Source organism: Aquarana catesbeiana, linkage group LG10 (genome assembly GCF_042186555.1).
Source record: "Aquarana catesbeiana isolate 2022-GZ linkage group LG10, ASM4218655v1, whole genome shotgun sequence".
Taxonomy (NCBI): domain Eukaryota; kingdom Metazoa; phylum Chordata; class Amphibia; order Anura; family Ranidae; genus Aquarana; species Aquarana catesbeiana.
The window spans coordinates 157,229,113-157,244,938 of record NC_133333.1 but is presented as its reverse complement, the minus strand read 5'-3'; the positions used below and the strand labels follow the sequence as shown (position 1 = coordinate 157,244,938).

The 15,826-nt window shown below is 43.1% G+C and overlaps 1 protein-coding gene across 4 annotated transcripts in view; it reads right to left on the bottom strand.

Annotated features, from left to right (window-relative positions):
• The window catches only part of PPP6R1 (protein phosphatase 6 regulatory subunit 1), a 319,943-nt gene that overhangs the window by 85,538 nt on the left and 218,579 nt on the right, over positions 1–15,826 (bottom strand). For 2 of the 4 annotated variants that reach the window (XM_073602816.1, XM_073602817.1), the window contains one exon: positions 7,361–7,530. In XM_073602816.1, the coding sequence (XP_073458917.1) occupies positions 7,361–7,530 (170 nt within the window). The remainder of the gene's footprint in view (positions 1–7,360; positions 7,531–15,826) is intronic. The other 2 variants (XM_073602818.1, XM_073602819.1) reach the window with 1 other exon arrangement.

Genomic DNA, 15,826 nt, shown 5'->3' with positions numbered 1-15,826 from the left:
GAAGGGCCACCCAGCTGGGAGGAGTAGGTACAGTGAGTGAAAAAAGTTTTTGATCCCTTGCTTATTTTGAACGTTTGCCCACTGACAAAGAAACGATCAGTCTACAATTTTAATGGTAGGTTTATTTTAACATTGAGACAGAATAACAAAAATATCCAGAAAAATGCATTTCAAAAAAGTTATAAATTGATTTGCATTTTAATGAGTGAAATAAGTACCGTATTTATCGGGGTACAACATGCACTTTTCCCCCCTGAAAATCAGGGGGAAATCGCGTGTGGGTGTTATACGCCGATTCCTGATGCCTCGGAGCGGACGAGCGCCGCAGGATTACACACAGCCGCGATCTCCTGTGTATCTAGCGCTCAGTCACACACAGTCCCCGCCCCCCTGGCCCGGCATTGGACCACTGTTCTGTCCATCATATGAGCTGGGCGGGACTGTGAGTGCCTGAGTGCCGGATACACAGGAAATCGCGGATCTGTGTAATCCAGCACTGGCGAGGCTGCAATGATCGGCAAAGGAGAGTCTGCAGATGGACACTAAACCGGCTGCAATGATGGCCATGTTAGAGGCTGCAATAATGAGTACATTAGAGGCTGCAGAAGGGCACTAAACAGGCTGCAATTATGGACACTAAACAGGCTGCAATGATGGCCATGGAACAGGCTGCATTGATAGGCACTGGTGAGACTGGGCACTGACCCTTATTTTAAAAGTTACGTTTTTTCCTGAACCTTCCCTCTTAAAGTTAAGGTGCGTGTTTATACGGTATTTGACCCCTTCGCAAAATACACGACTAAGTACTTGGTTGCAAAACCCTTGCTGGCAATCACAGAGGTCAGACGTTTCTTGTAGTTGGCCATCAGGTTTGCACACATCTCAGGAAGGATTTTGTTCCACTCCTTTTTGCAGATCCTCTCAAAGTCATTAAAGCAGAACTCCGGGATCGGCAAAAAATCCCCCATTAGTACACCCCCACACACAACACTAAACCCTTATTACATTTGTGAAATTCCTTACCAATGAAGAGAAATGTAATTCAAAAAATGCAGCATCTATTCTGCCAAGGAGCAGCTGTTATTACAGGGATTACTTCATATCCTCTCCTCACTCTTTACACTATAATCAAAATACACTTCCCATCATGCTTTTGGAATTGCAGTGAATGTGGATGTGTACACTGGGCATGTGAACAAGCCCACTTCAACATAAATCACACCCCCTCATTCTGCAGCCAGCCATACTACTCAGTAACACACAGCAGGATAGGTAGGGTACAGCCTTACAAATGCAAAGCACGTTTGTGCTCTCCCCCCTCCAGCCACAACAGGAGATAAACATATTGCCCTTACATGCTTTATGTAATCATTACTGAACTGTAGACATATGCCCATAAATATACATTTTACCCCCCTGTACTCTGCTGCAATCCAGTATTAGAACTATTCCTCCTCCTGCTGTAGCTTTGAGAACTTTCTATCATCATTCAGTGCTTGTATAATGTATGTATGTGAGCACATCCTTAGCCACAACACAGAAAGAAAGAGCATGGCCATGCTGCCTTACATTAGCATGTGGCAAAAGTAAATGTAAAAAAATGCAGCGCTAACTTACTAATCAATAACACAATAATGGTGGAACCCTCTAACGTATGGAAATCTCAAACTTCAATATTACCACAATACCGGTCTCTGTGATATGCAAAGTGCAGCTTCTCAGTGCCCACAATTGCAGTTTATCAGTGCCCGCAAGTGCAGTATCAGTGCAGCTTCTCAGTGCCCGCAAGTGCAGTTTATCAGTGCAGCTTCTCAGTGCCCGCAAGTGCAGTTTATCAGTGCAGCTTCTCAGGGCCCACCAGTGCAGCTTCTCAGGGCCCACCAGTGCAGCTTATCAGGGCCCACCAGTGCAGCTTATCAGGGCCCACCAGTGCAGCTTATCAGGGCCCACCAGTGCAGTTTATCAGAGCCCACCAGTGCAGTTTATCAGGGCCCACCAGTGCAGTTTATCAGGGCCTACCAGTGCAGTTTATCAGTGCAGTTTATCAGTGCCCATCAGTGCAGTTAGTGCGTGGGTGGGAGGAGGACACCACCTCCATGGGCGGTACAGACCAGGACAGCAAGCGGGGATGGAAGTACATCACTGCTTGCTATAGATAGAACTACAAATGGGGAGTGCCAAGACCGATGGCCGAGAGTACAGGAGGAATAGCAGCCACTGGTCTTACAAACAGGAAACCACAGGGCAGTAATGTTTTTTCTGTAAAATCAGCAGGCTATTACAGACGAACTACAGAGCTCAGAAGATAACGGATGCTATAGTTGATGAAGGTAGGAGATCAGCAACAAGGACATAGGAAAAAGTTTTTGCTCGGAGTTCTGCTTTAAGGTTTCGAGGCGGACGTTTGGTAACTGAAACCTTCAGCTTCCTCCACATATTGTGGTTCTTCTCGAGCCACGCCTATGTTGCCTTGGCCATGTGTTTGGGGTCATTGTCATGCTGGAAGACCCATCCATTACCCATTTTCAATGCCCTGGCTGAGGGAAGGAGGTTCTCATCCAAGATTTGATAGTACATGGCCCTGTCCATCGTCCCTTTGATGCAGGGAAGTTGGCCAGCTCCCTTAGTAGAAACACCCCCCCCCCCCCCCAAAAGCATAATGTTTCCACCTCCATGTTTGACAGTGGAGATGGTGTTCTTGGGGTCACATAGGTAGCATTCCTCCTCCTCCAAACAGGGCGAGTTCAGTTGATGCCAAAGAGCTCGATTGTGGTCTCATCTGACCACAACACTTTCACCCAGTTCTCCTCTGAATCATTCAGATGTTCATTAGCAAATTTCAGACGGCCCCAGTAGAAGTCTGACGACGAAACGTGCGTAGGGCGGGTTACGGACGTCTTGCAGCACCTCTAACAAAGGGAATTCGCTAACTTTTGGCATGCTTGATTTGTTCATTTGAAATGTGAGTACATTTGTCTATTAAGTTTTAATAAAAGTTCTCCTATGGTTTTACGCGATGGGCATACCTTCTTTCCTTTACATGTAATTACTACACCACAATACGCAAGTAAAGTTTGGGGGATATCCTTGATTGCTGCACAGTGGCAGACACTGTGACCGCGCATACCCCTGCAGGGGAAAGGAGAATCCAGTGAGTGCAAGCATTGTCAGAGCATGCAGACAAGGCACTAATTAAAGAAACCAGCACCTGGATAAGAAGCTTTCCTACAGATATTTGACCCTCAAAGATTGAACACTACAAAATACTCCAAAAAGAACTTGTTTTTTTCATAAACTGAACTTTTCCTATCCAACCAATACTGGTCACAGCACAAGAGTCACTATTTATGATGGATATTTTGCACAATGTTGTATGGATTTGTATGATTTAACACTGGTCACTTTAGTGATGCTGCACTATGCACTTTTGTTGAATAATTGAAGCACCTTATGTTGCAATTGTACCTTTAACAGTAAGGACTTGGCACCAGTCACATATTTATTCATTTTTGGCACACACACTTTAGGAATTATAAAGTCATTTTAAAGAGAGGTTTTTTTTTTTTTTTTTTGTCTCTATAAGGGCAGCGCCATACTATTCCTGTTTTCCTTTTTTTTTTTTTTTTTCCACCTAGATGATATTACATCTATATCCACAACTACTTTATTACTTAACTTAAAGGGCACAATGCACCTTTGTTGAACAATTGGAGCACCAGTTGTTGTATTTTTATTTTGAATAGAAATATTCACCACCAGTCAGTTTTATTCAATTTTGAACATATACAGGTTTTAGAAGCAATTCTATAAGGATACTAGGCAATACATTCACTACAAAGAAAGAAAAAAAAAAATAAAAATTTGTCTCCATAAGGGCAGCGCCATACTACTCCTGCTTTTTTACCAAATTTCAGACGGGCCTGTACATGTGCTTTCTTGAGCAGGGGGACCTTGTGGACGCTGCAGGACTTCAGTCCTTTACGGCGTAGTGTGTTACCAATTATTTTCTTGGTGACTATGGTCCCAGCTACCTTGGGATCATTGACAAGATTCCCCCGTGTAGTTCTTTGCTGATTCCTTACCGTTCTCATGATCATTGAAACTCCATGAGGTGAGATCTTGCATGGAGCCCCAGACCGAGGGAGGTTGACAGTTATTTTGTGTTTCTTCCATTTGCGAATAATCGCACCAACTGTTGTCACCCTCTCACCAAGCTGCTTGGTGATGGTCTTGTAGCCCATTCCAGCCTTGTGTAGGTCTACAATCTTGTCCCTGACATCCTTGGACAGCTGGTGACGAGATTGGAATCTGATTGCTTGCGGACAGGTGTCTTTTATACAGGTAACAAGCTGAGATTAGAAGCTCTCCCTTTAAGAGAGTGCTCCTAATCTCTGCTTGTTACCTGTATAGAAGACACCTGGGAGACAGAAATCTTGCTAATTGATAGGGGATCAAATACTTATTTCACTCATTAAAATGCAAATCATTATTAACTTTTTTGAAATGCGTTTTTCTGGATATTTTGTTGTTATTCTGTCTCTCACTGTTAAAATAAACCTACCATTAAAATTATAGACTGTTCCATTTTATTGTCAGTGGGTAAATGTACAAAATCAGCAGGGGATCAAATACTTTTTTTCCCCCCTCACTATATTAGCCGAAAAAACACAGAGGAAGTCCCTCGTAGTCATAAAACTTGTGCCCTATTCAGATGAGCCAAATCACTGCCATTTCTGAGCTCTGGTAAATTGACAAACTCTACGTAGCGCTCCACATGGGTAAATCAGTGCATGGTAGACCACTCACAAAGACTACATTGTACAGCAGGCATCACTAAATGACGGAAAGCAGTCTGGATCCAGACCAAGCCACTGTCCCATCCAGCCCATCATGGTTGAGTCATTTAGAAGCTGCTTCTTTCACCTAGCCTCTGCTGCTCTCATTATCACAGCAGATTGGAGAGCATGAGGCAGAACAATTCTGGACTGAGAGCAGAAGGCACAGCAGCACTGAGCAGAGGGAAGGAGCAGGAACTGGAGCTGCCTGAGTTAACGTTCGAGTTAACCTACAGGTGACTGCTTACTAGGACACAGGGCAGTCCTTGCAACAAATCACCAGCTTGTTAATATGACAGGGTTTACCCCCGGCAGCTCCTGCCCTCTATCCAGTGTTGCGGAGACTCCTGCCCGTGTTGCTATGGCTAGTGATTGTTATAGCATTAATAGATGGAATAGTAAATTTGAGCTACCGTGCATTGTTTTTAGAAGCTAGGATCCATCCATGCATATGCTAATGAACTTGCTTGACTGGTTCATGATACAGAAAGGGAGGTTGGCAGGAAGTAGGGGGGAGGGATCAAATGACTTAGTCATGTACTGGGGACAAAGGGTGCATGACTACAAGAAACAAGAAGCAGTCTGGAGAGATCCTGAATAAAAGGAAGACGACTATCACCAGGAGGAACCAAGTAACTGTTTTGTTTATGCCCATCACATACATTGTACACAATTACTTCAAAGGAAAAATAGATAGACAGATTTGCATCTTTGCATTTTGTATGCATACTTTATAATACTCTGTATGCTGTTTATTGGTTTTCATACAAGTACAGCATTTTTGAATAGTAACGCAAATACATACTACAAAAGGTTTTATGCGTCCTTGCTTTTACCGCAAAAAACCTTAAAAGACAAAAGCAAAATGCTAAAATTCAACTGAAGCAGACATGTGGGGCTTTCAGTTGCTTGGAAAATGCTGTGTAAGCTATTTAGGGCAATCAAGGCTGCAGAGGTTCCTGGCGTCCAGGAGGGAGAACCTGCCTATTTTGGCCAGAGACAGACAGTAGATGTCTGTTGAGAGGGAACTTGCTGGATATGCTCCTCTTTTGAACAGAGCTTGGGGTGATGGAGTCTTGGATTTTTTCTAAGATTTTAGTCTTATAAGTTTTGGGTTTAGTAAGGGAGGGATGTGGGCAGCAGCTGTGTTTGGTATCCCTTCATACGCTACATCAGTATGAATATGAACGGAGGAGAAAGGCAGAGGTAGAATGACCCTTACTGAAAAACCTGCTTGCAGTGGCTACTGTTCCTAGGACACTGTAATCAAGGCAATTTAGAAAGTAGGGTAATGAAAGTCAAACCTGCTGTTGCTTCAAAGTGTGTTCCAACCCCTGCAGGCAAAGCTGAAGATTTGAATGAGCTGTGTGCAGCCCTAACAAACAAATCTATTGATGCCATAAGGACAAAGGCCCAAAGCCTGTAGGTAGGACATGCGCCACTGCTATTTCCCATAGGTGGGAAAATTAATTTGTTCAATTCAAAGAGAAAAGGCCGAGTTGAATCATATAAACGGTAAAAAGAAGGCAAGGCCTATGATCTCCAGGAGACAAATGTGGACTGATCTACTTAAGGTGGCAGTCCTTAGAAAGGAAATAGATGGGATTCATTATCCAGTTTTGCTTAAGTGGCTGGGAACAGGGGGTGAACTGAAGGGGGCAGAAGACAGTACAATTGAGGGGGGGGGGGTGAAGGGGCAGAGGACAGCACTATAGGTGGGTGATGTGATGTGAAGGGGGTTCAGAAAACAACTGTGAAGGGGGTGGGGGTGATGTAAAGTTGTGATATAGGAAAAGAGGGCTGTGATGTGAAGAATCTGAGTAATTGCACACAAATGCAATTTGGACCTCTGCTGGAAAAAGTATTGATCAGAGCTCTCTGGATTTTAATTCCATACTCATGCTATAGAGAAATATTGCCACCCTGCCTACTAGTACAGAGGCACTCACCAATCAAGGCTGCAGGGCCAACAAGCCCACAGGACCTCTAAGACCTCGACTACCCTTCTAGGGGATCACTACCTTGGATACAACAAGCATGGTGCCAGCGAGGTCACCTGGTATAATGTACTGGATACTGCTGCCACTGGGATTAAGCGCCAACAAGTTGCATTACAGGGCGTCCTCACGTTCGATAGTAGGGATCCAGGTGCAGTTGCACTTGGCCTACTGGCCGTAGCCACTGATCCAGATAAAGACCTCCACTGCCCCATCTGGAGTGTAAGGAATAAGCCTGAAATATGGGACCAAGCCCACGGAAAGATGTTTCCAGAGACTTCTGTGGGCACATTAATCACCTAAGGACTCTACTTAAAAACTGTGGCTCAGCTGTGCTACAAGGGGGTTATACTAGGGTTGGTTGGGGGGGGGATTCCTGCCTTTTCTTTGGCCATTCAGCATGGCGGCATAACCCAAGCAATCATGAGTATGAACTCTTGTGTGTGGTGGTTTGTGCAAAAATTAGCTTTGCTGTACCACAAGAGGACCACAGATAGGTGTGCAACATTGTCACTCACAGATATTTACTTTGTAAATCTTAGGCAGCCCCACCTTGTCCCAGTACTCTGCATGGTGCCAGAAGAAAACCGAATTTCTTTTGCATGCCAAAGATCTTCCCCATCTGAACCGTCATCTTCATCATCATCAAACTGTTGAATGCGCTCTTTATAGCAGATCTCAAATAGATTGGAATTAGGCTGTAGAAGACAAAAGAATATTGTAAACAAACTGGTGTACATTACATCACATTACAAACCCTTTGTTCTGCGTTGCCACCCCTACATAAAATGATTTAGTCAATATTGGTCTTAAATATACATTAACTTAACTTAGTGCATGTAAACCAGCCCATCACTTCTACCGCTTGTACGGTTCATCAAAAAAAGACATTTTAACTTTCCTGTAAATTACATATCTTGGAGTACAGGGCAGAGCCTGGATATTCATAGACTGAGTTACAGGATGCTAATTTTAAGGTGACTTTAAGACTGGCAAAACTTTGCAGATATGCCCCTTGGCATACCCTACCCAGCTCTGTGAGACCTTCGTTTTTTTTGTTTTGTTTTTAAGCTATGCAGAACAGAGGGCAGGCGTCCTGCACTGTGCTCCCAGATATGGAATTTAAAGGCAGGTCAAAATTCCTCTCATCTTAATCATACAATACAGGCCATAGTTTGGATATCCCTAGACACTGGGATTTCCATAAACAATGAATGGAAAAAAAAGACAAGGCAAGCAGAAGTGTGCCAACATAAACAAGTTTCAATGGACCCCATTTAGGAGGGGTGCTGCAAGAACCATGCAACCTGCGTTCACAGGTGATTGAAACTTGGAGAGGGTATGAACTGAAGACCAGACAGTGGCCTAACAAGGCTGGGCAACATAGGGTTGATATTGGAATGCCCACTGATCTGGAGGCGTAAGCAATAGTGCTGGAGGTGTTTTAGCCTTTTGTGTGTAAGATCCTGAGAGGAGTTGTCTTACCCACCTAGCAATAGTGGTTTTGGAAGCAGGATGTCACTTGAGAAGCCCTGATGGTAGGACAGAGTCCATCTTTCTGACAGAAGCTGTGGTTTTTCAGAAAACTGACAGCTCTGACAACTTCCAGACAATGAAGAACAATCTTCTAGGGATGCTTAGGAGCAGGGCACAAAAAAGGGCCGCGCCTTAGCTGGAAGTGGAAGGTTGATACCACCTTAGGTTGAAAAGGTAAGTCTTGGGGGCAAGACTATTTTTCTTTGTGGATCTTTACAAGAGAGCTGCTAACCAAAGAGTTCCCTGTTGAGTTCTAAGGGTGATTTCTGCAGGGCAGAGAGAACCAAATTAAGATCCCATTGGGCGTTGAAAGGTTGGTCCGATCCAAAAAAGACATTGCATTAAGGTGAAAAGCGAAATCAGAGGCTTCTGCAAGCAAAAGCTTTTTAACCGGTTCCCGACCGACGCACGCCGATGTACGTCGGCAGAATGGCACGGCTGGGCAAATGGACGTACCCGTACGTCCCTTTAAATTTGCTGCAGTGCCATTGCATGCGCGTCGGCCGGGAGCTCCGCGAGTTGGGTCGTGGGTCCCACGGACTCGATTGCCGCGGGGATACCCACGATTGCCTCATGGAGAGGCAAGCATAAACAGGCGTAAACAAGCATCTCCCCTTTCTAACTAGTGACGGTGTCACTGATCTCTGCTCCCTGTGATCGGGAGCAGAGATCAGGGACATGCCACACGTAGCCACGCCCCCCAGTTAGAAACACTTCCCAGGATATACTTAACCCCTACACTGCCAGTGTCATTTACACAGGAATCAGTGCATTTGTATAGTACTGATTGCTGTATAAATGAAAATGGTCACAAAAATGTGTCAAAAATGTCCGATGTGTCCGCCATAATGTCGCAGTCATGATAAAAAAAAAAATCACTGATCGCCATTACTAGTAAAAAAAATAATAATAAAAAGAAATAAAAATGCCATAAAACTATCCCCTAATTTGTAAACGCTATAACTTTTGCGCAAACTAATCACTAAACGCTTATTGCGATTTTTTTTTTAATCACAAATATGTAGAAGAATACGTAGCAGCCTAAACTGAGGAAAAAAATTTTTTAAATATTTTTTGGGGATGTTTATTGTATTTTTTTTTTGTTTATAGCGCAAAAAATAAAAACCGCACAGGTGATCAAATACCACCAAAAGAAAGCTCTATTTGTGGGGAAAAAGGACATCAATTTTGTTTGGGAGCCACGTCGCACGACTGCACAATTGTGAGTTAGAGCGTCGCAGTGCCGAATCGCAAAAAGTGCTCTGGTCAGGAATGGGGTAAATTCTTCCAGGGCTTAAGTGGTTAAAAAAGAAAAAAGGATTCTGGAACAAAATGGACAAGGCCAAAAACCTGTCCCTTAAGAATACTTAAGACCACATTCTGGTCAAGTCCCGATTGTAGGAAGGCCAAAATGTGAGGTAAAGAGATTTCTCTGGGACAGAAGTGTCTGTATTCACACCAAGCAAAAAAGGATTTCCAGGTACTTCAGTAAATCTTTCCTCCGAATGTGTCTTTTCTGGCTTTGAGTAATGTGGGAATGACAGTCAGAGATACCCCTGTCCCTCAAGACACGGATTCCAATATCCATGCCATTAAAGCCAGTGATTAAGAAGCAGGAAACAAGGGTCGGAGGATCTTGTCTCTTTAGAAAATGCCAGGGACTGCTTCCTAGAAGTTTGAGAATGTCTGTGTACCTTGTTATTCTGGACCAGTATTATTAGGTCAAACGAAATTCAGAGAATCACCAAAGCATCTGATGCTCTGGTGAAAACTAGAGGACCCTTGGTCCTGGCAACAAACAGGGGTAACTTGTTAAACCTGGTGTCCAGGGCCACCCACAATTGGACTACTCCATTTCTGACATAGGATATTTGTGAGGGTATATAAAAAGGAGCGCCCGGTATCCAATTACAAATAAAAAAAAAAAAAAAAAAAAAAAAAAAAAAAAAAGAAAAAAAGGTGAATATGTAGTTCTTTTATTGAAAGTAGTAAAGCATGATACAACCAACGCATTTTATTGGGAACAAAAACCTCCCCCTTCTTCAGGGCTATCAGAGACAAAAATAACAATGTACAGAAAATTATATATGTAGCATAATGTACATATGTGGAAATAAAGGTTAAGGGTAAAAAATTGTTTACATGTCATATAGGATATTGGAAGAGTATTGGATAAATGGCCCATTCTCTTTGGTCCAGACGGTGACTGCTGAGGTAATGTGGTGTAAGAGCGCTACCCAACAAATATATATACACTAAATCAAAAATAAGCAGTGTGCAACAAGTTACAACTAATAAATCAAATGAAATGCAATAAATGAATATAAATCAATAAAGTCCATATAAAGTTCATAACTCCCTTCCTGCAAACCCTCTCTCACCCACCAGATGCCATGGACTCCCCAGACAGAAGTCTCTAGCGCTTGTGTAAACAGCTGGGCTTTGTTGTCCTTCTGGCTGTGTCTCAAGTTGTCCTCAATGAGCGTTCAAAAAGGTATTGACAAATGGAAAAGAGAAAAAAAATAGTGTAATTCTGTTTTATTTCTCATAAAACAAGTAACATCCACTAACATGTTAAAACACGCAGTAACGAGTAAAAACCGGAAGCGTACATCAACTAGCGCAGGGATCCTCAAACTACGGCCCTCCAGCTGTTGCAGAACTACACGTCCCATGAGGCATTGTAAAACTCTGACATTCACAGACATGACTAGGCATGATGGGAATTGTAGTTCCTGAACAACTGGAGGGCCGTAGTTTGAAGACCCCTGGACTAGCGTCTCACCGGCCAGAAATGACGTCACCACCCGTGGTCAACTATTTTGTTTTGTACCTCCCTCGGGTTTCGTAGGAGGGAAGAAACGTGTCAGACCACGAGTGGCGACGTCATTTCCGTCCGGTGAGATGCAAGTCGATGTACATTTCCGGTTTTTACTCGTTACTGCGTGTTTTAACATGTGAGTGGATGTTACTTGTTTTTAGAATAAATAAGAGAGAATTACACTATTTTTATTCTCTTTGCCATTTGTCAATACCTTTTGAACGTTTATGGAGGACAACTTGAGACACAGCCTGAATCACAGCCAGAAGGACAACAAAGCCCAGCCATTTACACAAGCACTAGAGACTTCTGTCATGGGAGTCCATGGCATCTGGTGAGTGAGAGGGTATGCAGGAGGGGATTGCACAAATTAACCTGTTCAGCACTTGGCACTTTAATTTGCACAATGAAAATCTTATTTTGCACTATGAAGATTGTGAAAATCTATGAACTGTATATTGACTTTAATAATTGATTTATTGAATTTCATTTGATTAGTTGTAACTTGTTGCACACTGCTTATTTTTGATATAGTATATATTTGTTGGGTAGCGCTCATTACACATTTCGCAGTTAAAGGCACAGTCACTTTTTGAGAGCAGTAACCAATTATTTTAAACAAATTCACTTTCAATGATTTTAGGGTAGTTTTTTTGCACATAATACATCACATTTATCCTTGAGCGCAGGAGTATTTCTGATATGCTGAGGTAATCTGCCTTCCAATGTTCTACTCCTATGATGGAAATAGCAGAGATCTCCAGACGGTGTTTCTCCGCCCATGAACTAATCAAACTTGCTTTGTTTTAAAGTGGGGTTCCACCCAAAACTAACTTCCGCTCATCTGATTCCTCCCCCCTCCGGTGCCACAATTGGCACCTTTCAGGGGGAGGGGGTGCAGATACCTGTCTACTATAGGTATTTGCACCCACTTCCTGGAATAGACTCCCACGGGAGTCACACCCCTTCCTGCACCCCCCCCCCCCCCCCACCGTCTCTTGGGAAACACAGGTGCCAGGAGATAGCGGGGACCACTTAGAACGCGCAGCGCGACTCGCACATGCGCAGTAGGGAACCGAGAAGTGAAGCCGCAATGCTTCACTTCTTGATTCCCTCACAGAGAATGGCGGCGGCAGCAGCCAAGAGCTGAGCTATTGATCGGCTTCGGCTGCCGACATCGCTGGACTCCAGGACAGGTAAGTGACCATTTATTAAAAGTCAGCAGCTGCAGTATTTGTAGCTGCTGGCTTTTAATATTTTTTTTTCTAGGTGGACTCCCTCTTTAAGGATACCTGACTCTTGGTACTCCTGTGGTGACTGATATAGGCAACAGCCATGGCATTGGCTGATTGTACCCAAATCGGGTGTCTCTGAAGAAAAGTCCAGTGATACAGAGCTAGTTTTATTACTCTGAGCTTCAGGATGTTAAGGAGCTTGGCTTCCTTGGGTGACCATTTTTCCCGAATTGGGAGAGATTGTAGCACCTCTCTCCAACTTTTGGGGCGAAAGAGGAGTAGAGAAGAGAAAAGTAAAAAAAAAAAAAAAAAAAAAAAAAAAGTGCAGGTTTGTTCTAGTTCAACAGGATGTTGTATTGGAGAGGTTTTTGAATGGGCAAAAGGAGCAGCTTTGAATAAGGCCTAGAACTTTTAGCCTCTGTTCACACCTATGCAAATTAGATGCAGCTTACACCGCATCAAATTCGCAAGACATTTTAAAATACATTCATTTGAATGTATCTGGTTCACATATGTGCGTTGCGTTCGCACTGCGCATTGCACAAAAAAACGTGTGCGTTTTTTGGGCATTGTGGTGTAAATTACAAGCCCATTATCTCCTATGGGAACGCATCTGATTCGCAGATGCATTGCGTCCTGAACATAGATTTTCTCCTTCTCCTCACTACACCTCATCCCCCCCCCCCTCCCTGCTCACTGATCCGCAGCTTAAACACAGAGAAACCTTTGAACAACCGATTTTTATCTTCCCAGTGAAACCTGAGCTTCAATTCGCACCGCACATGTGTGAACCCAGGCTCAGAGAATCTCACGGAGGAATGCTTCTTTGATCTCAAGATACGAGCATGGGATTTTTGAGAGAGGAGTTTCTTTTCTGGAAGAAAGACCTTTGCCTGGGCTGTGTCTAGAAAAGAACATTGAAGGGCTGACTTTTGAAAGTTTATTACCCAACTCAAAGCCTAAAGTATCTAAATAGTCTTTTGGAAGTTTTCAGATAGTTGAAAGGGAGACGAGTCCTTCAGAAGAAGGTTGTTTACTTACCCTGTTATTTGAATGTCCTGAATTCTTGAGAGTAAAAATGGCTGCAGAGCCTGGGCGATGTCACACACAGGCATTCTATGGTGCAGCCGTTTGCTGCCTTCCACACTGAAGCCAGTAATGTAACTGGAGCGGCTTCAGAATAGGTAAGTATACACATTGTTTCTTTTAAAGGTAGATAGAGTAGTCTTAGAATAGGGGGCGGGAGTAGATTTAGCATTAGGTTAGCATTTGACTGGAATTACCCTATAAAATTTTGGGCTTCTCTCAAATATGCTGATCAAATAATTTTACCCCCACCTCCCCCTCTTAGGCATTCTCCGTAACCCTATGTCCTCCCTTGCTTCAGAGAATCCCTTCGCCTTCAAATAGAGGTCATCCAGATGCCTGAAATATACAGTATACATGACCTTCTCTTATCTAAAACAGAGTCATATCTTGTGCTTAGGTACATGAACATTGGAAACTTTCCCCAATAGAGCGATCCAAAGCACTTTATGCACATGCTTCTTAAGAACATCTGAGTTGACCCAACACTCCTATCCCTCTTTGAGCGACACTGTAAAAGTTCTCTGCAGTCTAGTGGCCTGATTTCTCTTTTAAAATTGGCTTTGGTTTTCCCTACACAGGGATCCAATCCCACAGTATATTCTTGTTTGGGAACGTCACCTAGGAGAAATGTTTGATATATCAAACTGGAATAAACTGTGGATTGCTGCTGCCACATGCTCTATGAACATTAGCTCAGGAAAATGCTCACAAAGTTATGTTCAGATGGTATATGACCCCCCCCAGAGGGGATCGCTAAATTCAGGTCTTCTTTTTGTTTTTGTAGGAGTAAGGTCCTGGGAACAATGTACCATATATAGTGGGAGTGCCCCAGGGTTCAACAGCTATGGATACACGTTTATAACTTGATTTGCTTCATCTTAAATGTAGACACTACTGGCAGCCCTTGACAAGTAGCAATTCACTGAGCCATTACTGATCTCACCTAAGCGGAGTGAAAATTAAACTTGTTAATTTTCCTTGCCACTTGCCAGACTATTGTTAAAGCATGGCAACTGTCAACTCTAAACTTTATGGAAGTGAAGCAGTGGAGTAATGGGCACGATGATTCATAAAAAACTCACTTCCATCTTAAAGCAATATTAAAGGCAAGTTTTTTCTTTAAAAAAAAAATTACAAACATGTTATACTTACCTGCTCTGCTCAGTGATTTTACACAAAGCAGCACCCTCTTCTCGGGTTCCCAGCTGGCGTGCCTGGCCACTTCCTCCTGCTGAGTGCCCCCAGAGCAAAAATCCTGCTGTGGGGGAATCCGAGCAGAGCCACTGCTCTGCATGTCCATTCAGACACTCTCTCTCACTGACTGAGTCCCCAGAGAGCCGAGGCTGTTATGCACATCGCTGGATCGCGATGGGGCTCAGGCAAGTATTAGGGGGCTGCTGCTACACACAGAAGCCTTTACAACCACTTTAAATGACACATACTCAAAATTTTTCTAAATATGGTCTCCAAGGCTAAATTATAATTGAGACCTTAAGGAGAGAGGAGCTAGCAGTTGAGATTAAGGTATTAGTGGGCAAAGAACCTGACCGGGCCCCACTACCTTCCCCTCCCCCCTTTCTTTCAGCTTCTCATTATATTCTCGCTGCTTTTTCTTTCTTTACATCCCTTGTGATTTCTGCATTGCTAATTTCATGATGTTAACAGTGCATTTACTATGTGCACCTTTTTATCCACATCACTTATGTGGGTAATAGGGTGGATTCTCATTGGCCAACTGAAAACATCTTTTTCTTTTTTGGCTATTGCCTTCTTCTGCTTGCTTGAGATTTCAGACCAGTCTGTCATCATTATTAATACCAGATCTTTTTGCATGTGACAGTCCCATCACTTTTAGAAATCCGGGTGGCCGATATATGCGGCCAATTTTTTTTTTTTTGGAATCCCAAAACTATACCTCTCACATGTGTACAGATAGAGACAGTGGCGCTAATTTAAATTGTGTACAATAATGGGTCAGAGCAGCATAATGCCTATGACCCTCTACTTATACATAAAAATAATAATAATAGTGTCATGAAAATAATTATTTTTATCATGAAAAAAATTTCTTTAACACCAAGTGAAAGGTGTCATTATAGATAATAAATTACAAAAAATGAATGATCAAGCTCAACAGTTGTTTTTCAATCTTCTTGTGTGAAAAATCTTCTACTCTTCCAACACACCACCGTGATAGTGACACCACTCCCTCTGAAGAGCGCACTCCCCAGATTGTATAGCCTCCCACTCTTGTGTTCGACAAAACAGCAATTGAACCACACCTGGGTTGCATGTGATGAACCGTGAATCCAA